This window comes from Diuraphis noxia, unplaced genomic scaffold (genome assembly GCF_037042655.1).
Source record: "Diuraphis noxia isolate RWA-SAM2 unplaced genomic scaffold, SU_Dnox_SAM2 contig0001, whole genome shotgun sequence".
In the NCBI taxonomy this organism is placed as follows: domain Eukaryota; kingdom Metazoa; phylum Arthropoda; class Insecta; order Hemiptera; family Aphididae; genus Diuraphis; species Diuraphis noxia.
Window position 1 is genome coordinate 2,595,200 of NW_028301711.1, and position 26,784 is coordinate 2,621,983.

Genomic DNA, 26,784 nt, shown 5'->3' on the forward strand with positions numbered 1-26,784 from the left:
TAATAGCATCCAGTCTTATTGAATATTTACCCACACAGCACTGTACATCCAGTGGATATACATTGGTTATGTCAAATAACCATATAATGTCTTATCCAAAAATTACTTCAGATGGATATCCACTAAATATATTAAAAAACCATGCAATATTTTATCCAATTACTGGTTTCTGCTGGATATTTCAAATTCCCATACAATATCTTATCCAAAATTGATGCTCATATGGACATCATCAAATATTATATAATATGATAATATATAATTAATTATAATATTATATATTATTTATGCGTTTTTAACGTATGAATGTAGGTTGGAGGGGCTTAATATATTTATATTACCATAATATTTTATATAAAATAAGAAAACAGATCCTGCGCAGCGCGTCGTCATCGGTTCAAAACTGAAAAAGGGTATATATATATATATATATATACTTATATATATATTCTATTAAACCTCCCTTATTAACGAACACCTTTAAATAGCGGACAAAATAATGTTGGTACTCGAGATAGTGCATGAATAGACACAATAAATTTTCAAAAACGAGAATTTGATAAACGGCTACATATGCGTCCGATACGCGTATCACTCTCGTATTATCATAAGTGATAATATACCGCATGATAGATACATTCGACTGTCGTACCTCGTATTACACGTATTAATAAAATTTATTTTATTGTTCGTCATGAAAATTGAAATATATTTTTTGATTAGACTAGTGTTTAGGTGTATATAGTCGTGTTGCCATCGTTGTTTCCGTTGTCACAGTTCGATATTATTTTGTATACATAACCTAAAAACCGTAACTGGTCAATCGTCATCGTCGTCAACTCGTGACTTATTGCCGTTTTCTAAGTTTTCTTTATTAATTACGCAGTGGTGAGGAATAACGAACGTCGTGTAAGCACTGTGCTTTATTTGTTTAGTCCGTGACACTATATAATATATTAGCATTATGAATATTAATATTGTGATCCAGTTATAAATATATATAACTTTGTATTTATAAAACTATTCCATTACGCCGCCACGCTGAGTCACTCAAAGGAACGTATCACTACTATAGTATTATATGTAAGTACCCATATTTAACTACCTATATAATATTTTCAGTGAACCTCAAATAAAATGTCAAGCAAACTAAAAACTAAAAGTCTTTGTGCTTTAACACCTAGGTCTTTTAGGCGTAGAGTAGCTTTAGATATTATTGAAGATGACTTATTAGTATCGTTAAATTCTTCTGTTGTAATAGTAACAAATAATGATACCCTGAATGATGTAGCTGTCAGTGATTTAAATGTTAATAATAAGATTCTAGTGTCTGAGTCTACTGAATTAAATTCGTCAACATTGACTTTAAATAATTCAAGTTTAAATGAACACTGCAGTGATGATTCTACACAATTTGAACTGAATAACAGTAATGATAATTCTTCGCATGATTTGTATACCAGTTTTAGTGATGAGGAAAGTTATATTGAAGATTCTCCTTCACAGATTAAAGATGAAATTGCTTATTGGGCTTTACAGTATAAAGTAAAACATAATGCTTTAGACGCATTACTTGTTATTCTAAAAAAATATGTCGATCAAACTTTACCAAAATGTGCTAGGACATTGCTTAAAACCCCAAGGAATACCAAAGTAAGAACTGTTAATCCTGGAAGTTATTGCCATTTTGGAATTGTTTCTGTATTAATAGAAGTATTTCCATTAGAAATTAATCGATTGGAAAAATAAAAAAATAAAACAATAAGCCTAAAAGTTTCAACTGATGGTTTGCCATTATCAGGCAGTAGTAATAGTCAGTTGTGGCCAATCATGGGATGTATTGCAGATAGCTCAAAAGTGTTTGTAATTGGGGTTTATCATGGTCATTCTAAACCAAATGATTCTAATGATTTTCTATATGATTTTGTTGTAGAAATTACTGAATTAATAGATAATGGTTTTACATTTAATGATACATTGTATAAGGTTGTATTACACTGTATTATTTGTGATGCGCCAGCCAAAAGCTTTATAACAAAAACCAAGGGCCATACTGGGTACAACAGCTGCACTAAATGTTGCCAAAATGGAGAATATTTAATTGGTCGTATATGCTTTCCGAATATCAAAAATTGCACATTAAGGACTGATAGTGGATTTATAAACCAAGAATATCTTGATTATCATAATGGAACACCACTTATAAACAAAATTCCCAATTTTAAACCTATTTCTCATATACCACTTGAGTATATGCATTTGGTATGCATAGGAGTAATGAAGAACGTCATGGGTTTGTGGTTAAGTGGGAAACCGGCTTCAAATATTGTTCATCTTTCATCTAATAAAATTACATTGCTCACAAAAAATTTGTTGGGTATAAAAAGTTTCATCACAAAAGATTTTGCTAGACGTCCTCAAGGAGTTGAACATTTAAAGAGATGGAAAGCAACCGAGTTACGCCAGCTACTATTATATACTGCGCCTGTTGTGTTGTACAATGTCTTGCATCCTCAGGTTTACTTCCATATATTGACTCTTCATGTTGCATTAAGAATTATTAGTAGTAAACATTTACTTGATGTTTATGCAGATTATGCTCATGAACTTCTAGAACATTTTGTAGACACTTTTAAAGTTTTATACGGGAAGCAATACGTATCCCATAATATCCATGGCTTATTACATATGGTAAATTATGTTAAATTACTAGGGCCTGTTGATAGTTACAGTGCTTTTCAGTTCGAAAACTGCCTTAGAATCTTAAAAATGCAGCTAAGAAAATCAGAACGGCCTATACAACAAATCCATAGAAGATACAGTGAGAAATCTATTGTGAAACTATCTACACTCAAAGAACAAGATCTATTTTCTGAAAATCATGTTTATGGACCAATAAGTAGTACATCTGACATAAATAGGCAGTTTAAAAAAGCAAAAATTAAGAATTGCATTATTTCTGTAAAAAGTCCTGATAATGTTTGTATAATTAATAACACTATTGTAGAAGTACAAAATTATGTATTTGATAATTGTCTCAAAACCATGGTGATTTTAGGAAAAGCTTATTTAAATAAGATGAATTTGTATGAAACGCCTTGTCAGTCCTCTTTATTAAACTGTTATATTGCAACATGTCTAGCCCAAAATATTTCAATTTGGCCAATATCTGATGTGCAATATAAGTGTATAACCTTACCATGGAACTTTAATGGTAACAATGGTCTTGCAGTGTTTCCCATTTTACACAATAAAATAATTATTGAAAAAAAAATGTATATATAACATAATAATATTACAATATTAACTTAATAAAATTGTAAATATTTGCACATATAAATGTATAAAAAACAAAATAATAATATTGCAAAAGTATAATATTATATACATAATTATTTTGTTGAATTTTATTTTGGTTGCATACAAATTGTTTAGATTGCCTTACTAATAAATAATGAATATCAATACTCATCAATGGAGTGTTGTTGAATATGATGACGAGACTATTCAAATTGTTCCCAAATGTTGGGTTACCATTGATGATGATGGAAATATGGCTTGTTACTGGCCACCGTTTAATTTTTTTTCAAGCAATAAGCGTTACATCTCAGCAGTCAAAAAAAGTATGGAAGCTAAACCAGAATGGATTAAATATGGGGCAACAATTTTAGGAACTTATGGTATTGTAATTAGAAATATATATTTATTTTATTTTAAATGTATGAATTTGCTTGATAAAATTTAATTTAATCAAAAATAGATGATTTTGACAAAGGCATGAAGAAACTGAAGAAAGCAGAAGACCGTGATGTACCATTAACAACTGATGTTGAAAAAGATAAAATGAACCGAAAACTACGCCATAAAAGAGCTTATACTTCATCTGATGACTCAACTGAAGAAAAATGTATATCAATCAAAAAAAAAATTAAACCTTTACCCAAACCACCTGCAATAGATGATCAGCAAATATTCATACAAGCATCATCTTCAGCGTTAAAATCGGATAAATCTCGATTTTTAGGTAAATTTTTATAACAGTAGTAACAATATGCCATTTGTACAGTTAGAACTTAATCTCAATGTAATTTTAACAAACATATAATATATTATTATACCTATATCTTTACTATTCACAGTAGACAAAGATGAGCTTCAAGCACCAAAATCTACTGATTCTTCTGTCGATTCAAATCATTTTAAAAAATTTAAAGTAAAATCAAAACTATTTACAGATGAATCAGTTGGAAAAATTACAAAATCTAGAAGGATTTATGATGTAAGCTCTTCAGACGAAGAAGGTATTTATTTAAAAAAAAAAGAAATATTTCTATTTTTTTTTTTTTTTATACTGGTACATTTAATATATTTAAAACCCTAAATTATTTGGTTTGATCGGTAATATTTTAGATGTATCGACATTATATCATAAAGCTACAACTTCTGATATTCAAAAGCCTCAAGAAAAAACCTTATTCAACGCTGGTCAACATATTAATAAGCAATTGGTCAATTCTTACCATCGACCTGAGACAATTGGTTTTAGAGGTTCCCCAATCAATCAGTCAAAATATCAATACATAAATGATCAGAACAACTATTCTGAAATGATATCTAACAGAGGTATATGGATTCTTACTGTATTTAATATTAAATTAATTGTATACAGAAAAATATTGTATAATATATTACTTTGAAAAATAGTAGTAAAGTTTAGAGTATAATAGAGAATACTAATTAGAACTTTATATTTAATTTAATTAAAAAATGTAACGTTAAAAATTAAATTTAAATTAAAAAAATGTAACTTTCATCATGTAATTATAATTTTATAATTTAATCTTTTTCATATTATTTTATAATTTGTTACAGAATTTCAAGAAAAAGTATTGAAAAACTTAGCTTTTATCAAATTAACCCTCAAATGTCTGGATGAAAAAATTAGCAGTGTCTGTTTGTCACAGCCTGCAGATGATATTGATGATGAAGGAATTGAAGACATTTTTAATGACTTTCCACTTTCTGAAGAAATAAATTCAATACATTTAGAAGAAAAGCTGAAAAAAGACATGAGTTACAAAAAAAAATTGGTAAATATGATAATTACTATGATAAATGTATGTATATAAAATATCTTAAGTTGTTATAACAATTACTACTACTATAAAAAAAAAAAAATGTTTTATTTTTATCTGGTAGTATAAAAAATGTACCAGTAGTTAGGTAGGTAGTACCTACAAAAGTAAAAAAAAAGTATTTAAATACACGATAACTAAATGAAATTGTATTTTAAATACTTTTTGAATTAATATATTTATTTGTTTAAATAAAATTTTATTAGCATTTTTTATAAGACTGGTATTTTGTTCTAGTTCAATGCTGTTTGTAAAATAGGGGGGGTATTAAAACGGATGATGTTACAAAATTAATTTTAAGAAAATTCTTCACCGACAAATTTGCTGCGTCATATAACTGGACTGGAGCAAAAGGGAAAAAACCATTGTCAAGTTTACTCTTGTCCAAGATAATTATTGGTAAGATAGTTTTATTGATGCTTAATTGTTTTTATGGTTTATATTGTTTAATGCAATCATTCAATTATTTTTATATAGATGCTGTATTCAAAAACGCCAAAGACTCAAAAGAGTCTGATATTATTGCATGTATTAAGAACTGGATGAGACATGCTGAAGCTAGATACAAAAACAAGTAAAAACATTAGATATGATTAGTATTTTCAGAATAATTACTTAAATATTTTCATAATTATTTCAGATTACTCAAGCAGAAAGATGATGCAGCAAGTGATGTAATAAATAATTAATCACATACTTTTATAATTTTTAATTATTTATCTTATATACCTAGACATTTTATAAAAAATAGTTTTTAAGTAATTATTAATTTTATTATTATTTTTTTTTTCTTGTTTATAATGACTAAATAAAAATATCTCAAGATAATATATTATATTTATTTGTATGTATAACTTTTTTGATTGTTTAATAAGTATATTGATAGTTTCAAACTGATGATGGCCATTTCAAAGACTGAAATATTGTGATTTTGTTTATTTTATAATATTGTGATAAGGTGCAATTCAAAGACTGAATATTATTTATTTATTTTTATATAATAATAAGTACCTAAATATTCAAAAACATTGAAAGTGAATATGTTAAATTTGTTGTTATTTAATAAAACCGTTATTTAATTAACATAATCTATATTTGTTACTGTATTCTTATAATACCTAAAATAAAATATCTCAAATTATCATCCATTGGATATATATATAAGTACATAACTTAGGTTAACTTAAACAAATAACTAATGGATATTGAAATTTCATATCCAAAAATGCCAAAAAAACGGACATTTGGATATCTGATAGATATCCATACGAAAGTCATAAATATTTAATGGTTATTGGGGATATCTGAAAAGTACATCCACTGTATAACCACTGGATATATTTGTGCTGTGTGGGTATTAGAATTAGAATACTATACTACCTATTTAAATTATTAAAAGTTAACTCAAATTGAGATATTTTTAATGTAAATATTGAATATTATACTATGAAGTTTAAAAAATATAGGTACACACATCATATATTACTAATACCTGTGTATTTGTTGTATAATAAATTTATTTCTTTTTCCCTTGAATAATGTTAAATGAATACATACAATTTAATAAAGATAGATGGAAAAATGTAATAAAATATATTAACCAACTGTATTGTATACAATTTCATTTTTATCTAAATTAAATGGACTTTATAAAAATATAATCATGAAGTTTAAAAATGTAGGTACACAAATATATATTACTTATAACTGTGTTCAATGTTATATACTAAATTTATTTTTTCTCCTGTCTAATGTTAAATGAATACATATAATACTAAGGCTCATCAGCCTGTTACCTTGGAACTGGTGTCCATTGGCGGCTTCAAACCAGAACGCTACCGTCTCGGGGTGCCCACACTTGTACAAATAAAAAAGAATACAATAGAAATAAGATGTGCGACAACCCCGAGAACGTGCGACCAACGAGTCACCAGTTCAACGTATAACTCACACCACAACGCGCCAAACAAACAACCACAGCCAAATACAAAATGGCTAACCACGTGTCTCTGCTATGTCTTGACCGCCCTGAATTGGGGAATAATAATTAGATCGTTGAAAAGTTGCAATAGCGATACTTACGGTAGATTTTTGATACAATAAATGAAGAATGCACTGTGAAACAATATAGACCAAAGAATGTCTGAGAATTGGCAATGTGAACAAAACGTATATATGAAAAGAATGTAACAAAAATGTAATGTAACACAGCTGGCTGGTACAACGCGACCACACAGCTCGAGCGGCGGCAGAAGAAGAAGGAACAAAAAACCAAAAGAATGACGGTTGACATACGCACGCCGCACACTATCAGACAGATAATAGCCAGTGTTGCCAGATATTTAATGATAGAAGTCGCAAAAACTGTTTCACAATATCGCCCAAATCGCCCAAATCAGATAATTTTAAGAAGTAGCCCAAATCGCCACAATAATTGTACGTAGCGCCATCTAGTGGATCAAAAATAACTCAAATTTCAGTTTCAATTACTAGTGCAAATTGTCATTTGTCAACAAGGATTATAATATTAGAAGACTCTAATATAATATACTAGCTGAAACCGTGCACTTCGTAGCCCGTTAAAAATTCTCTTTTATGGTCCATAGTTCATATTGTGTGTTAAATTAATTTCATCTGATGATGCTATCAGTATATTTTTATACATAATAGCCGACCCGTCACAGCTTCGCCCGTGATTGGTTGTTTATTTTGCCTTCGGACCATGATATGTAGAATTTTTTATTCAAATATTATTGTTTATTGTGATCGGCTAGTAAATATAAAAAACGGTTTCTAGCGTTATAAACGATAAAAATAAATACTGATAAAAAAGAAATGATTTATGGTTGATAAAGATTTATTAAAGAAAATTTATTAAAGATTTATTAAAATTTATTAAAGAAAAAAAAAGAATTAAAATATGAATTTTATAAGACTTCTGAGTATATGATGTTTTTTGTTATATTTCCTGTTGAAATTAAAATCATAAGATGATTCGGGTCTCCAGTCCGAGAAAATGCCACGTATAATTGCCCATGTGAAAAGCACTCTGTACGAAGATCTACGCCAACGTACTTGAATGTTTGACCTTGTGCTTTGTTTATGGTAATGGCAAAAGAAACTTTAACCGGGAATTGAAGCCGTTTGAAAGAAAACGGCAAGTCAGAGGGAATCATGGGAATTCTTGGAATAAATGCAATTTCTCCTTTCGCTGGCCCTGTAAGAATTACGGCTTCTATAATATTATTTCGCAACGATTTTATTTGTAATCTTGTACCGTTACATAAGTTCGGTGGTTGAAGATTACGTAATAATGTAATTGGAGCACCAATTTTTAATTTTAGTTTATGAGGAGGAAATCCCGAAGGAGAAAGAGAATTGAGAAATTCTTGTGGATAATGAATAGCATCATCTGTTGATGTAACTGTATCAATAGATAGATATTCACGTGAGTGTCCATCGAATTTTAGAAGGATGATATCATTAATTTCTTCTGCTGTTACATTTCTTGGAGAGATTATAGCTCTTTCACATAACCACTGATCTGATTTATTGGACAGATTAAAAATGTCTGGATAAACTGTAGAAATCAACTCTAACACGTTATTGACCACCCGTCCAATCGTGTGATTGACAGAAATGTAACCATTTTCATTTTCTAAAGTTCCATTTCCAATTTTCAACAACTGTGCTGGAAAAATATCGTCCCCTCCGCATAAATAAACTCTCATGTTTGTTCGCAAATAAAGTTTTTCAACATAGTTCCATATATGGGAAGATTTTAAGCAAGCATTAACGACATCAGCTCGAGTACCTTTAGGGATTACTGGTAAGGTTTGACGGAAATCACCAGCGAAAACGAATGTTATGCCACCCATAAACTTATTATTACACCTAAGATCTTTTAATGTTCGATCAATTGCTTCGATATGTGATCTGTGACTCATTGTACACTCATCCCACACAACGAATGAGGTTTTTTGAAGAATTTTTCCATGAGGGCCATTTTTACGAATCGGACAAACGTATTCTGTATCAAATAATACATTTAACGGTAACTTGAAAGTCGAGTGAGCAGTTCTTCCGCCACTAAGGAGAGTTGCTGCTATACCAGATGAAGCTACTGCTAATGCAACTTTACCTGAGGATCTAATTTGAGCCAACAACAAATTAATTAGGAATGTTTTTCCTGTACCACCCGGAGCATCTAAAAAAAAAAACTCTTCCTTGATGATTCATTACGCTTTCTGTAATAACATTAAAAGCATATTTTTGATCATTTACTAATTTTGGTAAATTGATTTCTACAAATTCTTGTAATCGGTTATTATCGTAAGAACGCAAAATTGAGAATTCAAAAGGATCAGATGCATTTTCATTTCGAACAGGTGAGTTCATTCCAAATTCAGTTAAATATTTTTCAGACAGAAAAACAACTTTATCTTCTATTTCAATCAAACCTTTATTAAATATTTCATCAGAAAAAGTAAATTGCAAGTCATTTAATCGAGTGCGCTCTGTAAGAAGAATATCTTCACAAAAATCATTTCTGAACTGTTCCCACAAAGATTGAGGTTCAGACGGTTGCCAGAAAACTATGATTATTGCGAATAATTGTCTTAATTTTGAAGGACTTTCTGAAAGAGTTGCCTCCACTAGAGTATTTTTCCATTGCTCGTCATTTTCTAAAATCCCAAGAGCAAAACAGGAAGCTTTAAAAGTCGCGTGAATGACTCCATCAAAGGCCTTCAAGCTTTCAAATGAAGTAGGACCTTGTACATAATTTAGTAACAATCTTAAATGGAAGCACTCACTTTGATTTGGGTGAATCGTGTAAATTCTACCAATGGCAGTGTCCATTTTTATTCCTGGCCAACCTGGAACATCTTTTCCCCGTCTTCTCTTTAACCAGCCTCTGCTATTATCCCAGGTGTAATAAGAAGGAACTTCATGATAGAACAGTGTTTTCGCAAAATCATCATGTGAACACAGTTCAAAAAATGCAGTTAGTGTCGTTTTTCTTGGATTTTCAATAACTTGATGAAGATTATTATCATTAAAGAAAACACGCTGTCCATTTTCTAGATGAACAGCCAAGTGCTGAACTGTCGGATCTCTATCATGGATTTCAAAATTAAAAATTCTCCAAAACGCTTCAGAAGTACATATGTATCGACCATTCAAAAAATTTGTAATCTCATCGTTTTCACGATTAACAGAAAAAGTACCTCTATCTGATCCTTTATTAATATATTTACATATGTATTTTATCGCTTTAACCGTATGACAGTATTCTACGTTAATATGCGCATTAAAGCACCTAGATAGCACTGGACAATACGGTACAACCCAACGGTTGTCAACCACGATTTCTGTTTTACCACGAACTTTTAATATTGCAGTATAACCTCCATCATCTGGTGATCTCCGTCGGTAAGTCGGATAACCATCATCTCCAGTTTGAGTATCCTTGACCAATTTGTGAGGGTATTTCTTACTACATTTTCCAATATTCATACATGGCGATCTAATATTTAACTCGCCGCATGGGCCATGAATCATATTCTTGCAAACTATTTCATAAAGTATAGGATCTCTGTCTTTGTTTGGTATCTCGGCAGAAATAATTTTATCAATTTCATCTGGCTGAATTTTCGTTTGTAACCACAAAAGAATGTGGCAGTGTGGCAAACCTCGTTTTTGCCATTCAACACTGTAAACATAACAATTTACATCTCCGAAAATATATTTATTTTTAATACATGCATAAACTTTTTTAGTTTGAGATGAAAAACTCTAGAGATTATATCGTGTCTATCAAACGACTTTTGATCTTGAAATAATTCATTTTTTATTTCCGGCCATTCCGGGTTGCATGTAAAAGTAATAAATAAATCTGGACGGCCAAATTTACGAACATAAGTCATGGCATCCTGATTTTTTTCATGCATGTAACGTGGGGAGCCAGTAAAAGAGGAAGGAAGAATTACTTGTTGCCCAACGTTATTAGCATTAATATTTGCATCATTGTTAACAGCATCTCGGAGGTGAACATAATCATCCGCACGTAGTTGTTTTTGATGGTTACGAATAAAGTGTAGTCTTTCAGAAATCAATTTTGCCATCATATCTACGGCGAATTGGCTGAATAATGTTTTGTAATAATGTAGATGATTTAGACTTGTTTCTCTAACCATAAACCTATAAGAATAAAATTGCATGCAGGATACAGTTTTGGTTCGATTTTGGTTATTTTCCTGTAATATATTAATGTGATAACCGTCTTCGTCTCTAGTACACATCAATGGATATTGCAGTGCATCATAAGATCTATTCAATTCGGAAACTCGACTCAATTGTCCACTCCGACCGTGCAGAACTATATCTCTGGGACCTTTATCTTCATTAACTAATAATACAGCTACTTCATCGATGGTAGGTGCATTATATTGACCTCTGTGTTCATCTTGAGGAACTCTGTCAGCATGAATAATTAACTTAAAGTTTTGCAACTCATCAAAAGACCTCTACTCCAGATTAGATCTAAAGCTCTGTATGAGGTGATTATTTTCACGCAAAACTGTTTGCAATGATTCAATGAGACCTCTTTTCATATTTGGAATCATATTTGTTCGAATAGATATTTGATCCGACTCTGACATAAAATATATTTGTAAAAATTTAGCATTATTTCCAATTTCGGGTAATAAACTACCTATTAAATGATGCACTTGACCCTGAATTTTAAAAGAGGGCATTAAGTTCCCTTCACTTATTTCGTTTGCTCCAAACGATGTCATTTGAAACAGAGTGTTATACCGTCTAGAATTATCAAAGAAATGTTTTGATAGAGGGTGAGAATTATCAATTAAACTTTTAATTAGGTCTGGAAGATCCTCAAATTGGTGTAAAACAACTTTACCGTCAGCGCAGCAAAGTCCATGGGTTTCATCTTTCCATTTTTTTGCATGGCACTTAGGACATAATATAGTCATTCGTCCAATTTGAAGCGCTTTAATATTTAAATAATCAATCTCGGATTGATAATTAAACGCTGATTTCATACTCAAAGCGTTACGTTGCTCCTGAGCACGTGTTTGAGAACGTTCTGGTGTGTTATTTTGTTGCCTTCTGTTATACATTCGAGATGCATTGGCAGTTCTTCTGCTAATGCGTGCTCTTTGCGCTCTCGGCATGATAATGAATTGGCCACTTACTCAAAATTTGGGTAAGAAAAAAAGGTAAAAAAACTAAGTACAAATTATGCCAGTGTGCTGATGCCAGTGACTGATGTTCTCTTAGATTGTTTACTATAATGTAATATTACAAAAACTTTAGCCACAGCAACGCGTGGCCGGGTCGGCTAGTAATATTATAATATACAAACCTATAGAACCGTAACAACTAAAAATATTTAGTATATTTTTTGGCCGAAAGAGGGCGCCACTACTTTGATTCTGTTTTTGATTTTGTATGAACTTTATACTTTTTTTTTATTGACAAAAGTGTTACTATAACCTTCAGCGGAGTGTCGGGTTTCAGCCAAAAAAAATTTCAACCAAATCGGTTCAGTAGTTTTCTCGGTTAGCGCGGTCTAAGAAAAACCCTTACAATTTTATATAATAGTATAGATAGATAATAAATTAATTTCTTTTTTTGATCGAAGATTATCTTTCGTGTGTATGTTTAATGTATGAAGTATAACAAAATAAATGTGTATGTTTAAAAATACATTTTTAGTTACAAGATATACGAAAATACGGGTTATTTTTTATTGTTGTTATTGTTGCGAGTGCGAGATATCACCCGGTTAAAGACGTCGCGCGTCGCGTCGAAATACCCGCCAGATATATTGTTATCTTATATATTGTAAATCTATTATTAAAATATTAAGCTATATTAATAATATAATAATATTATTATCATATAATATCATTCATTCATTCGTCCGATCACCGTTGTCCGCGTCGTTACTCCGGTTACTCGTTAGTATCGATTATTGTTTGAAGAAAGTATACCTTTATAAAAGGTAAGTAATTAAGTAATTTAATAAATTACATATTATAATTTATATAATATCGTCTTATAGATACTATTTCAGTGATTCACCAAGTATTGCATGTATCTGTCAAACAGTAAGAATTTTTTTATTTTTTTTATTATTTATGATGTAACTAAATATACTAAAGGTAATAAACTAATAACTAATAACATCATTTTTATAGGTGATATTTTAAAATGCACCATTGACAAATTATAAAAACATAATATGACAAGTTGTATCATTGATTTATAAACTGGTTCATATAGGTAATCAATGGTTGTAAATACTTATCCTTAACATATTAAAAGTTGAAAGAATCTTACAATTTTATTTTTACAAACATTTTTTATTTCCTAAGTCAGTTTAAAAAATAAATACTCTATGTGACTATATGTATAGTTAGGTTAGGAAGTCAAAATGTACTAGGAAAGTAATAATATTAACATTTTTCATAGCAATATTTAAAAAATAATATAAAATAAATAATAACCTATAGGTATTACCAGGGTATTAGGTACCTAAATATTATAATTTTATAATTTGGTTAATATAGTGTAGGTATTTAATTAATAATCAATCACTGTAATTATGCCTAAAATCAACAAAGGGTATAGAAGAAATAATTTGAATGCTTCTTCACGTACTCGTCGAAGAATAATTCAACTTCAGGATCAAGATATTCAATTTATGAAAATAAATTCATATCAATCAGATAATTTTAATAATTTACTTATTTCTTCAAATAAAACTCCTGTTCCTATACCAATTACAAATTGTGTCAATGATACAATTTATAATAATAATTTGTCTCCTCAAATCAATTTTAACATAAATAATAATTTAACAATAAATGAACCACAGTTTTTATCTGTCCAAACAAATAAAACTATAGAAAATAATTGTTCAAACTCAATAAATGATATTGAAACTTTTAAAATTGAGATAAAAAATTGGGCTGTTAATTGTAGAATACCTCAATGCCATTTAAATGCTTTATTAATTATCTTAAGAAAGTATGACGGTTTTAAAATGCTTCCTAAAGATTCAAGAACCCTTTTACAAACTCCTAATAAAGTTACCATTGATAAAATTCGCCTCGTTAACCCAAACGGGAAATACTTTCATTTTGGATTAACCGAATCGTTATTAAAGTATTATTCCTCTATTAATAATATTCCAAACATAGTTGAATTGGTAATTGGCATTGATGGGCTTCCAATAGCACGATGTAGCAATAGCCAACTTTGGCCAATTTTAGCATATGTGAAACCTGAAAATAGTTTTGAAAAAAAACATGTATTCCCTGTTGGTTTATTTTGGGGTAAAAGTAAACCAATAGATAGTAATGAATTCCTTTATGATTTTGTTAATGAAACTAAAGAACTATTATCTAATGGACTTAAAATAAATGATCAAATAATTCCTGTAACAATATTTTCATTTTGTTGTGATGCCCCAGCAAAATCATTCTTAACCATAACCAAAGGGCACACAGGCTTATCTTCATGTTCAAGATGTACGCAAGAAGGGGAATATTTGTGCAATCGAACTTCATTCCCGTATAAAAATGTTATGTCACCTAAAAGAACACATGATAGTTTTGTTGCTAAATCACATGATGATTATCATGTATCTAATGTAAACACAATTCTTCTAGATTTACCAAATTTCAATATAGTTGAACGATTTTCTTTAGATTACATGCATTTAACATGCTTAGGAGTTATGCGTAAACTTATATTCTTATGGATGAACGGACCTTTATCTGTTCGTCTTCCTAATTCTAAAATAAAACAGATTTCTGCTAATCTACGTTTGGTAAAAAATTATATACCAATTGAGTTTTGTAGGAAACCAAGAGATGTAGAAGAAGCTTGTCGTTGGAAAGCAACAGAATTTCGCCAACTTTTAATTTATACAGGTCCTATAATCTTGAAAAATATTTTATCTAAAAAATGTTATACAAATTTTATGTGTCTGCATATTGCTATGGTCATATTAATTAGTCCTAATTTGACAAAGTATATAGAATTTGCACAACTTTTATTAAATTCTTTTGTTAAATATTTTCAAGACATTTATGGCAAACATTTAATTTCCCATAACATACACGGGCTATTGCATTTATGTGAGGATTATAAATTATTTGGGCCATTAGATAACGTTAGTTGCTTCCCATTTGAAAATTTTATGAAAAATTTTAAATCTATGTTAAGAAAACATGAGAAGCCGCTGGAACAAATTGTGAAGCGTTACAAGGAAATTGAAATTAATACTTTTTTAAACATTCCTAATAAAAATAACAGTCAGGATATAATATTAAAGCGTCAACATTTTAATGGTCCTTTACCAACAACACTTCAAGGGTCTCAATACAAAACATTGGTTTTAAGTCTTAAATTAATTACTATAAAAATTGACACTGTATCTGATTGTTTTTTTGGTACAATAAATAATGAAATTGTTAAAGTAGAAAATATTGTAAAAAATTTAAATACTGAACAAATTATAGTAGTCGGGAGAAAATTCACTAAAAAAGAACCACTTTATCAAAAACCAATTAAATCAAATAAATTTGGTACTTATGTTGTAAAGGAACTCTCTGATGATTATATACTTTACAATATAGATGATATCATTAAAAAGTACATTGTCTTTTGCTCATATAAAGAAGATAATAATAATATTGCTATGACAGTTTTACATAATGTTACATAAAATATTTATTGAAAATTTCTTAATTGTTTATTTATTATTATTATAAGTATTTTCAAACTTGTTTTAAATTTAATATTTTTATCTGTTAATTTTTCTACATTTATAATTATTTTATTATTTGTATATAATAAAAGTAAAAAAATAATATTTGTCTGTTTGTATAAATAAATTAATGTTATAGATTTATTTCTGGAATTATTTATGTGTAGAATAACATTTAAAATGTCTTATTCCATTGTGGTTTTCACTGAAGAAAACACAGTTTCTGCTGTACCATCATATTGGTTTCGCGCATCAACCAAGAAGTGTGCTTGGCCAAATCCATCACATACAGCAGCTAGTGTGTCGAGATTAATAGCAAAAAGAACTCCCTACAATTCAATCGACTTTAATTTATTTGATGCAAGAGTTCTTAAGAATAATATAGGTGAATTATTTAGATAAAAAAATATAGAAAATATCTAAAAATATTAATTACCTATAAACAAAAAATAAAATTGTATTTACCTTCACTGTTTATACTATTTAGGATCATATTTGGATGCACAGAAAATAGCTAAAACTGCTGTCTTAACATCAGATTTGTCTGAATGCGAAAAAAGTATAGAGAAAAAACGAAAAAATAAAGAGCAAGAACCAGCTTCTTATAAAAATCATGAAAAAAAAATGAAAAAAGTGAAAAATCAAATTGTTGTTCCACAATATCACTCTCAATCCAGTTCAAGCTCTTCAGAATTTGGTGTGTATAATAGTTTATTATAATAAATATATAGGTAATTATTTATTATTTTAACTGATAATTATTTTTAATTATTAGATGATTCAGATAAGGACATCTCATATGCTGAGCCGTTGAAGAAACCCATATTATCACCGTCTAATTCTAGTATTGGTTTTGAGATTGGAAATGTTGACACCAATATAAATATAAACCAAAATAAAACGAACAATGAAGGTACTACATAATATTTTAATTATTAATTATATTATAATAGTTTATGTTGAATTTTAAAGTCAGCCTTGATTTATTTTTTATAATTCTTATTTTAATACTGCTCATAAAATATTTTCCAAATACCATGTTATAAGTTATATTTTCTACTAAATTAAACATATTTTTAGTAAATTTTTATTTTATAAATAATTCTGTTTTATTCCTTTTTAAACTCAGTTCTTAAATTGTTATTTTTGATAGAAAAAATTTATCCTCTGTATAACAATACCGCCAAAGTTGTAATAGATAGCATATTAAATAATGTATTAGAAAATGGTTTCATATTGTTTAAATATATAGAGTTCTTATATTAAATTTATTAGAATATGTTTGGTATTCTTTTTATTTTACAGAAATAGAGGCTTTCCAACCTTTGCAGACTGACAGTAATCAATTAATGACTATAATTGAATCATTAGGTAATTATATTATTATTAATATAATATATTTGTTTTGAATGAATTATAGAAAACTACAATAACTTGGTAAATTAAAAATATTTTTCAGTGGTTAAAGTTGATGGCCTTGGTAAACAGATAGCTGGATTGCGTTATGATAATAGATCTCTGTTTGATTTAGTAGAAAATATTGAAAAAAAAATGGACAGATTAAATGGAGCAGAGGTTATACAAAACCATAGAGAAGTTCAATGTTTAGTTGGACGGTCAATATTGAAAACGATTTGTGATGATGAGCTACAAGAAGTAGACATGAAATTGATAAGCTCTGAGTTATCTGAATTTCGTACTATGTTTGTAAGTTGAATTAAATATGTTTGACTATTGATTTGTATAATATTATAATTATTTTAATGCCCTAAAATCAATTAAATTAGGTTTTAGAGCTAACAAGTCAAGTAGTTTATTTTTTAGAATTTTTTTAAAATTCAATATTTTTTTGGTTAAATTAATTAACCAAAAATTAAATTAATGCAAATTAAACGTATGACAAAAAATGTTAAGTTTATAAAAAAATTAAATAATTTAAGAAATATACTCATATTAGCAAATTATAAAAAATCAATTTTTTAAAAAAGTTATTATGTTCCAAATTAATTTAACTAAAAAAATATTGAATTTTAAAAAAATTTTAAAAAATAAACTACTTGACTTAGAAAAATCTTTTTACCATCAAAATTCTTCTAATATTCAGATTTACAAATAGGCTATTTTGAATTTATCCAAAAAATTTTTTATCATTTTTTAAGTTTTTTTATTTTCAGTATTAAAAAATTAAAAACTTATGCTAAGAATGTAGCGCAAGTGTTTATGAATTATATATAAAAAATTTTTTTTTAAATATTCATTTGAATAAAAGTTATTCCAAAAGTCAGTTCTATCTGTTACACCCTGTGTATATTTAACTGTGATATTTAATTATATCATTATATAATTTATATTTATGATATTAATTATGAGTACTAAAATGTATAGATTTTGATAATAAAATTTAAATATATTTTGAACTTTAGTTGTTGGAGATTGATAAATATTAAATATAATTTACTTTAATTATAATACATTTATATTACTTTTTAGAAGCTATAAGAAATGACAAAAAATTTTGCAATGTTCAAGAGAAAGAAATTGAGGATGCCATACAAAAATACTTGGCTCAACGGCCATTTGTATTAAAAAGAAATAAAAAAAACCAAATTGAAGTTGAAAATCAAAATGCAGGTGGCAGTTATCAACTTAAAAATATAACGTTTTAATATTTATTTATTTTATAATAAGTTCATATATTATTTAAAAATAATGTATTGTACAAAAAGGTATCAATATATAATTTTTTAATTATTTATAAATGGGTTTTGATTTTGTTTTACTCAAGTATTCTTGACTTATAAAAATATCCAGTGCAAATAAATATGATTACTATAAGTTATAAAATGTAATGACTAATGATGTTGAAAGCAATACACAAGCATTTTTTTATATTTTTTTTGTGAATCTTATTATGTATTATTATTTCCCAAAAATATTAATTATATTTATCCAACATATTATTATAATATAATATGCAATCAACAACTAAATATAATTTTAGAACTATTGAAAAATCAATATAGTTGAATATTGAGTGAATATAATAATTTCAATAATTGTCATTATTATAGTTTAAACATTGCTAAAATATTCCTAACACATTATGTATTTAATAATTGTCTATAATATTGCAGTAGTATTGAAAAAGTATTAGTTATGGAATATTTGATAAATGTTAAAGAATGTAAGTACAATATTGTGTAATATTGGATTTAAATATTGCATTATGATTTAAAACACAATATTGAAAACGCAACATTAGTTCAATGTTTTTGCCCGGCCAAATAAAATTGATGGGATATTGTATGGACATTAAAAATTCCACATACAATCCACATTCAATATTAATACAATCTCTTGATTGTATAATTAATATTTATTCAATCTTTTGACAATGTTTTTTTGCTGTCTGGGTCAATTTGTATAGAAAAAAACAGACTTATAACAAATTAAATTTTAAGACATAAAATTCTTTAAATATAATATAATTAACAACAGTCAATTTGTATCGAAAAAAAAAAAAAAAACAAACATATACCTTTTTACAACAAATTAAAGCATAATTAACAACTCTCAATTTGTATAGAAAAAAAATAAAAAAAACAAACTTATATACCTCTTTATAACAAATTATAACAAAATTAACAACAGTCAATTTGTATAGAAAAAAAAAACACATATAATATATAATAAGAAAACAATTAAAAAAGCAAACTTAAATACATATTGTAACAAATTAAATAAATATTATTATAATAATTATATGCATAATACATTTAAATTAGGAATAGTTATAGTTTAGAAAAATCATTGTCTACATTCTACACTAAACAGTTCTACTGTATCAAAAATATCATTTTCTAAATCTTTAGATAATGCAGTTGTTTCAGATTTTTTATAATCATAGATTTTTGAATTAAACAGATTTAACATATCTTTAGATGGGGTAAATGAAGTACAAGAAAATTTGTTTACTTTAGAATATATTTTAATTCGAATTAATACTACCAATAACTCCATGGACATTCTATTTCGCAATTTGGTTTTAGTTGTGTTCAATGTTCATGACGCTGAAAACACGCTCTACAACGGCATTTGATACAGGCAAAGTTAACACTCTAAATACAAAATCCCTCAATTCCTTAAACATTTTTTCACCAGATTGTTAAAACACTAATTAAGCGGATAAAGGCGATGAACTTAACACATCAACGTTCGGTTATTAACTGTCTTTTATTATATAGATCACAGTGATTGGGACCGTCTCAGGTCTATCAGTGTGTCCAACCTTCAATATTAATTATCTTTGCTTACATCATTTCTTAACTAAACTTAATTTTTAACATTCGGCCTTCCTGGCACTGTTGGCCGTCCCGGCCCAACATAACACATAATGCAAGCATAATTATAAACATAATAAACAAAACATAATTATTATAAATATCGTTAAACATCATAGTATTATAAATATACAAGTAGGTAAAAAAATCAACAGAGTAACAAAACATACATAGGTAATTTTAGGAACATTAATTAGTATAATCTTTTAAGTAGGTAGGTCTCTTAATCTTGCGAATGGAGGTTCTTTGACTAGTCTTTGTGTCTGCTGCAGATGATACCAAAGAACCCGATCTCACTGGATCGGCCATCGTTTTGGGTACTGCTTGCTTTTCCGAACCGTCACTGTCCTGTCCCTTGTTACGGACGATCCTGAGAGGTCCGCACACAATTAAAGAACAAACACTTCCGAACTAATTATTACTTTCTATATTTTAATTTGAAAAGAAAACTTACAATAAATTTATGGAATTAATATAATGAGTTAGAAAATGGTCTGACAATAAAATGTTCTGAAGAGAATAACAATGTTCTGTCTTACTATTCTAAAATCCAACTGCCACGGCTTGCTATACGAGCCGTGCCTATAGCCAGCGCTTGCCTGGAATTGCTGTCACAGCAATCCTTCCAGACAGTCGCCGCTGTACAATATTATTATACGCTAGCTATATTATATACTAACTAATATGACCAGGGGTTCTTAACACCCTCTTGGTCGGATTGTTCTGATTCACTGCCTTCTCCTTGATCCGTAGCGAAGCGCTTCAGGGCACTAATGTGTGCTGTAGTAGCATATAATTGTTTTCCTTCATGATGTAGATCTGCAATTTTATAAGTATCGCCAGCACATACAGCAGTCACTATCATTGGTCCTCGGTACTTGGGCTGCAACTTAGTTGAAGTACCGGTGGAGACCGGGGGTCGTCGTAGATAGACAATTTCCCCTATACATAAAGTTTGGTTTTTACGGTGTTTGTCATGCCGTTCCTTCCACTGGGTTTGCTTTTCTGCTATGTCTTTGCGTATTTGTTGCTGGATTTCTGCTGGTTTTTGATATACTGGAGTTAGTGTAGTGAGTGTATCTAGTAGACCATCTCGAATCACTGCATCGAATCCGTATAATGCATAGAAAGGACTAACTCCAATAGTTTGATTTATTGAAGTGTTCAGCATCAACTCTAGTTCAGCCAGATGTTTATCCCAAGTTGCTTCGGTCATCATGCTAGTTGATATTGCTGATAGTACAGTGGAGTTAGCTCGCTCTACTTGCCCATTTGCACGTGGATGTCGTACAGCTACTGGGTGGTGCTGGATCCCGTTAGCCTTGCAGTACTGCCAGAAGTGTTCTGATTGGAATGATGTTCCTCTATCCGTAATGATCCTTTTGGGTAATCCATAGTTTAGAGCAAAATCTTTCAATTGTTTTACAACTACTGTGGATTGTACCGTTTTAGATGCGTACAATTTAACAAATTTAGTTAAGTTATCAACCATTACCAGGATGTACGCATTACCTTTAGTACTTTTCGGGAATGGTCCCAAATGGTCAATATTTACTGTCTCGAACGGACGTTCCCCTGGATTGATTGGGTGCAGCATACCAGCTTGTCTCCCCCTTGCCTTTTTGTATAGGGCACACTCAGGACACATTCCTATGTGCACTCTGAGGTATCTCCGCATCCGTGGAAAGTAATATCGTTCTGTAATTTTGGCATACGTTCTGTCGACTGCAAAGTGACCACTGAGGTCATGGAACTTGATCGCTAAGCTTTTTCGCATACATTTAGGCACCATCCAGAGTCGCCGTGGTCCAGCTGCAGTCTGTACTCGCCTATACAACACTCCGTTTATTACATCATAATTATTAAGTAATAACTTACTCGGTGTAGCTCCCTCTAGTGATTTCATTATGCCCATAATTTCCGAATCACTATACTGCATGCTCTTTACGTACTGTTCCTCAGTGATAGTTGTAAATACTTCTAGGCGGTTAGCTATGATTTCATCCAGTGTGTCCGTACTATTCTCAGTGGGGGCTCGGCTCAGTGCATCTACATGAGCCATGGCTGTACCAGCTCGGTGTCTGACTTCAACGTCAAACTCCTGCATCAAATCGAACCACCGTGTGATTTGAGAGTTCGACGTTTTCAGGCCATTCATGTAGACCAACGCTTGGCAGTCTGTCACCACTGTGACATGAATTCCGATTAGCCATGATCTTAATCGATCCAATGACCACACTATGGCCATAAGCTCTAGCTTGCTAGAGTGGTATTTACTTTCAGCTTCATTAGTCTTCTTACTGAAACAGTGTACTAGTCGTAACTTACCAGAGTCGTCTTCCTGTAGCAGCATTCCTGCTAGTCCCAGACTGGAGGCGTCCGTGTGTAATTCAGTTGGGCGAGTCGCATCAAATAGCGCCAGAACAGGTTCGTTGAGCAAACTCGATTTTATTTGTTCAAATGCTTGTTGTTCCGCTTTGCTCCATTGAAATGCTACTCCTTTTCTGGTCAGGTCGGTGATGGCTCTAGCCTTTTCAGCAAACTTTGGTACAAAGCGACGGAAGAAGTTTGCAAGTCCCATGAACCGGCGCACGTCATGCTCGTTCTGTGGGGTTGGAAATTCTCTTATCGCTCGTAGTTTGGTGGGCCCTGGACGAAGGCCATCAGCTGATAATACGTACCCCAGAAATTCAATGCTTTTTGCCGCAAACTTGCACTTACTAGGTCTTAATGTCAGTTTCGCATCTGTAAATGCCTTTAGTACGTGGTGTAGTCGTTCTCTCATCTCTGGCCAATCCTTGGCGGGTATAAAATAATCATCAAAATAATTTAGAACTACCTTGTTCTTTAAAGATCCAATAGTGCGATCCATCACTTTTGCAAATTCGAATGGGGCGTTCTTTAGGCCAAACACCATCCGTGTAAACTGCCCTGTACCATCAGGAGTAATGAATCCAGTCAACGGTCTTGCTGACTCCGCCAGCGGGATCTGTAAATATCCATGGGCCAAATCCAACACTGTAAACATTTGGCTTCCCGACACCACTTCTAGTAAGTCATCGATATTGGGTAGTGGATATACTTGCTTCACGGTCTGATCATTTAACTTACGGTAGTCTACTACTAACCGGGATTCGCCGTTTTTCTTACGGACTAGTAGTACAGGTGCAGCATGGGGAGACGTTGTATCCTCAACAATGCCATGTTCTCTCCATGTTTGTATGTGCCGTCGGATCTCTTGCCGCTCGTCCCGAGACACACGATACGGTTTGGCAGCATACGGTACACTACTAGGCTTCAGGGTGATATCCATTATCCCCATATTAGTACAACCAAGGTCATCCATTGAAGTTGCGAAGCATGTTCTATATTTATTTAGTATGTTCAACAGCTCGACTTGTTGTTCTGGGTTCAGACTTTCTGGTTTTTCAATTTCGTTATACGTTAGTGGTTGATTTAGTTGTTCTGGTTCGACTTGGGGTGCTTGTACAATCGAAAATCGACGAGCAATCAATTCGTTGGCTCGTATCTCTATTTCCTGTTCGGTTTGATTTCGTACTGGCACTTGAATTTCCCTGCCACTCACCATTGCAGTAACTAACGTGATCTTTTGTGCTTCAAGTCGTTTGGTTTCACGTGACAGCAGTCTATCTGTTGTACTGTCGTTGCTGATTGCACTGGTGGTGATAAACGGAAAAGCGATAGTGTTATAATATGTTAGTGTGTTTTCGTACTTGACGTAAGAGATTTCAGGTGCTTCGCACCATGGCCGACCGATAAGTAGGTCGACTGGGTGGCTGACATCTGGAACAATATAGACATCGACGTTGTCAAGCGCTGCCTCATCTACCTGAAGGTTGAGTACCGCTTTCCCGATGGCCATTGTCTCAGCGTTGGCACCGAAACCCATAATTGTCGAATCGTTGTTTGTCCAAGATATACCAAGGCGGCGACCAACACTTTCCTTCATGATGCACACCGATGAGCCAGAATCGATGAGCCCGGTCAATTCATTAATACCATTAATTATAACGCGTTTTTCATGTAGTATTTTATCACTATCTGTTACCAGATTGTGTCGAGGTTTCGGATACGTACAGTATGAACTTCCGCTTGTACTCGTTGTTGCCACGGTGCACGCCCTATGGTGCTTTCCACCAGACCAGTGACAGCTCTCGCACTTGGATTTCACTTGTCGCGGTTCTGGGCAATCACGTTGACTGTGACCATTTTTTTGACAATTCCAACACTTGAAGGTGCTGGACGTTCTAATATTCTTAGTCGCAGGTGTAGACTTACTGCCCTGACTTGACGTTGTGTTGTCGTTGACTGGGTTCACCACTGTCTTGGGTCCCCCCTTGTCCAATTCCTTTGTTGGTTTGGGACGCCAGCCCGGCTTGTCGACCACGTGAACGTCAGCTTGTCCCTTCTGTATTCGTTCGAATATAATATCGGCTAATAATTCATCCACGTCCGCATGTTTGGCGATCAGCAATGAGCGCGCCAAATCGTGTGAGCTCAGCCCAATGAGCACTTGTTCTTTGATGTCCTCAAAGTTAAGGTTTACTGCTTTACAACGTCTCACCTTGTTGTGAAAATACGCAGTCGTTGCTTCTCCTTTATTTTGAATGCGGGATTGCATTTGCGCAAAGCGTTGTGAGAAGCTGGTTTCAGTACGGAACGTCTTTTTGAATAATGATTCAAAATCCTGCCAGGTGGTGATCTCATGACTCAGTAGCCAGTCGTGCGCTGGGCCGACCATATGCCGACGGGCCATTTGCAGAGTTAATTCTTTGGGCCATTTGTGCAGCGTTGCTGTGGCATTCAGGTTGTCTAACCATGCCATGGCTTCTCCTCCAATTTCGCATTCGCCGTTAAAATCACCGATGGCCTGGGATAGGTCTGGCATGATTTGATAGGCATTGTTAATGGTTGATCCTTGTATTGTGTTATTCACTAATATCTCCAACAGCGACTGCAGTGTTTCATTGTTGCTAACATTCCCGTCGGTACTCATATTGAAATGACAGAAGTAAACAACAACAAACGAGAAAGGAAACAATTGGAAACGTTTGTCTTTCGAGAACCGTGATAACAATTAACAACAACAGCAATGTTTGATATCACAAGCTCCACGGTTTAGTGATAGTCGAAGTTGGTAGTTACGGTAACTCACTTGAACCACAGTAATGTGGTGTGCGACACAACTCCGATACGACTACTGGTACATAACCTCAATTCGGCAAACCGCGTTTTTCGCTTCTACACGTTTTTTTTTTTTTTTTATGTTTTTGATGTCACTTCGCACTCGGAACTTCACGATCGTTTTCGCGTAAACACTAATCGCACGATACTTTACACGACCGAGACAACACAAACTAACGCGTAAACTCAAAATATATTATTTTATTTTCTTGTGGCGTTTTGGTTATGCATCCCACTTCTGAAATGTTAAAACACTAATTAAGCGGATAAAGGCGATGAACTTAACACATCAACGTTCGGTTATTAACTGTCTTTTATTATATAGATCACAGTGATTGGGACCGTCTCAGGTCTATCAGTGTGTCCAACCTTCAATATTAATTATCTTTGCTTACATCATTTCTTAACTAAACTTAATTTTTAACAAGATGCTGTTTTTAGTTTAGATATTTCTACCCAACATTCTATCAGTGTTACATCTGTAATAGATTTATCTGGAAATATATCAACATACTTCAAAGTTCCTAATTTCCTCCACTGATATTCTAGAATTTCATGATCTATATCATTTCCTGGAAAGATACTAAGTATTAAATAAACAGAGTAACAGACAATAAACTTACTACATTCACATAATTATGGTAAAACGGTTAAACATAAATAGATTCTAATATATACCTGCTAATTCAAGAGGAAGATTAGAAAATTATGGTCTTAATGTACCACTAAGGCACTCCAATGGGGATAAATTTCTTAATTTTTCCATAATAACAACATTATGTGGAAGTCAATTAATAATATCACGGCATAATCGAAAAATAAATTGTGATGAACGCTGCATTACTATCCGACACTGTTCCTGACTAAGAGTTTTTTTTTGTTTTACTGATTTCAATTTGTTTTTGAAATTTTGCTCCAAAGTCGATAGAATTTAACGGCAAATATGCATCAGGAAAACGTAGTGCATTGCTCAGACTATCAATATCTAACATGTTTATCATTTTGCCATCTTTATTATTGTGGATTATTCTAGCAATATGTTGCGGTTTTAGAATACGTTTTACTAATGATATTAAAAGCATTTTCATATCTGAATAGGCCTTAGATAAATCAACATTAGTTCCTTGGAATACTAAATTAACTTGTATAACTTCATGTAAAATTGGTTTCAAAAAAAGCAGATATAACAAATTAGTGTCATCAGTAAACATGGCATATAATGTACGGGATGTGTAACGTGCATTTTTACTTTGAGATATTAACTCGAAATGAGTCGATAATGGTAGCCACTGGGAAAGTG

General features: G+C 31.2%; 4 protein-coding genes, 2 long non-coding RNA genes and 1 pseudogene across 6 annotated transcripts; 5 read left to right on the top strand and 2 right to left on the bottom strand.

Moving 5' to 3' along the window:
• The first annotated feature begins 3,454 nt into the window (after positions 1 to 3,454).
• On the top strand, positions 3,455 to 5,149 carry LOC149059311 (uncharacterized). The gene is made up of 6 exons (XM_089223483.1): positions 3,455 to 3,680; positions 3,761 to 4,024; positions 4,140 to 4,301; positions 4,411 to 4,623; positions 4,873 to 5,090; positions 5,141 to 5,149. The coding sequence occupies exons 1-6, from the start codon at positions 3,455 to 3,457 to the stop codon at positions 5,147 to 5,149; spliced, it is 1,092 nt and encodes a 363-aa protein (XP_089079609.1).
• Positions 5,150 to 5,276: 127 nt separating this feature from the next.
• On the top strand, positions 5,277 to 5,898 carry LOC149059312 (uncharacterized). The gene is made up of 4 exons (XR_016190917.1): positions 5,277 to 5,284; positions 5,395 to 5,534; positions 5,613 to 5,709; positions 5,776 to 5,898. It is a non-coding gene; the product is annotated as an uncharacterized LOC149059312 (long non-coding RNA).
• A 1,547-nt stretch (positions 5,899 to 7,445) lies between these two features.
• On the bottom strand, positions 7,446 to 12,331 carry LOC149059313 (uncharacterized). Its single transcript, XM_089223493.1, has 8 exons — positions 12,202 to 12,331; positions 11,667 to 11,790; positions 11,366 to 11,612; positions 10,364 to 10,748; positions 9,596 to 10,171; positions 8,464 to 9,276; positions 8,191 to 8,352; positions 7,446 to 7,585 (listed from the first exon to the last, which is right to left on the bottom strand). The coding sequence occupies exons 1-8, from the start codon at positions 12,329 to 12,331 to the stop codon at positions 7,446 to 7,448; spliced, it is 2,577 nt and encodes an 858-aa protein (XP_089079619.1).
• A 755-nt stretch (positions 12,332 to 13,086) lies between these two features.
• On the top strand, positions 13,087 to 13,445 carry LOC149059314 (uncharacterized). Its single transcript, XR_016190278.1, has 3 exons — positions 13,087 to 13,164; positions 13,225 to 13,270; positions 13,361 to 13,445. It is a non-coding gene; the product is annotated as an uncharacterized LOC149059314 (long non-coding RNA).
• Positions 13,446 to 14,208: 763 nt separating this feature from the next.
• Positions 14,209 to 15,897, top strand: LOC149059315 (uncharacterized). The gene is made up of 3 exons (XM_089223499.1): positions 14,209 to 14,521; positions 14,639 to 14,997; positions 15,775 to 15,897. The coding sequence occupies exons 1-3, from the start codon at positions 14,209 to 14,211 to the stop codon at positions 15,895 to 15,897; spliced, it is 795 nt and encodes a 264-aa protein (XP_089079625.1).
• Positions 15,898 to 16,119: 222 nt separating this feature from the next.
• On the top strand, positions 16,120 to 17,655 carry LOC149059316 (uncharacterized). The gene is made up of 5 exons (XM_089223506.1): positions 16,120 to 16,324; positions 16,427 to 16,636; positions 16,715 to 16,852; positions 17,245 to 17,310; positions 17,399 to 17,655. Exons 1-5 carry the CDS (start codon positions 16,120 to 16,122, stop codon positions 17,653 to 17,655), a joined length of 876 nt encoding a protein of 291 aa, XP_089079632.1.
• Positions 17,656 to 19,746: 2,091 nt separating this feature from the next.
• LOC149059317 (uncharacterized) lies at positions 19,747 to 26,325 on the bottom strand (annotated as a pseudogene).
• Positions 26,326 to 26,784: the final 459 nt, after the last annotated feature.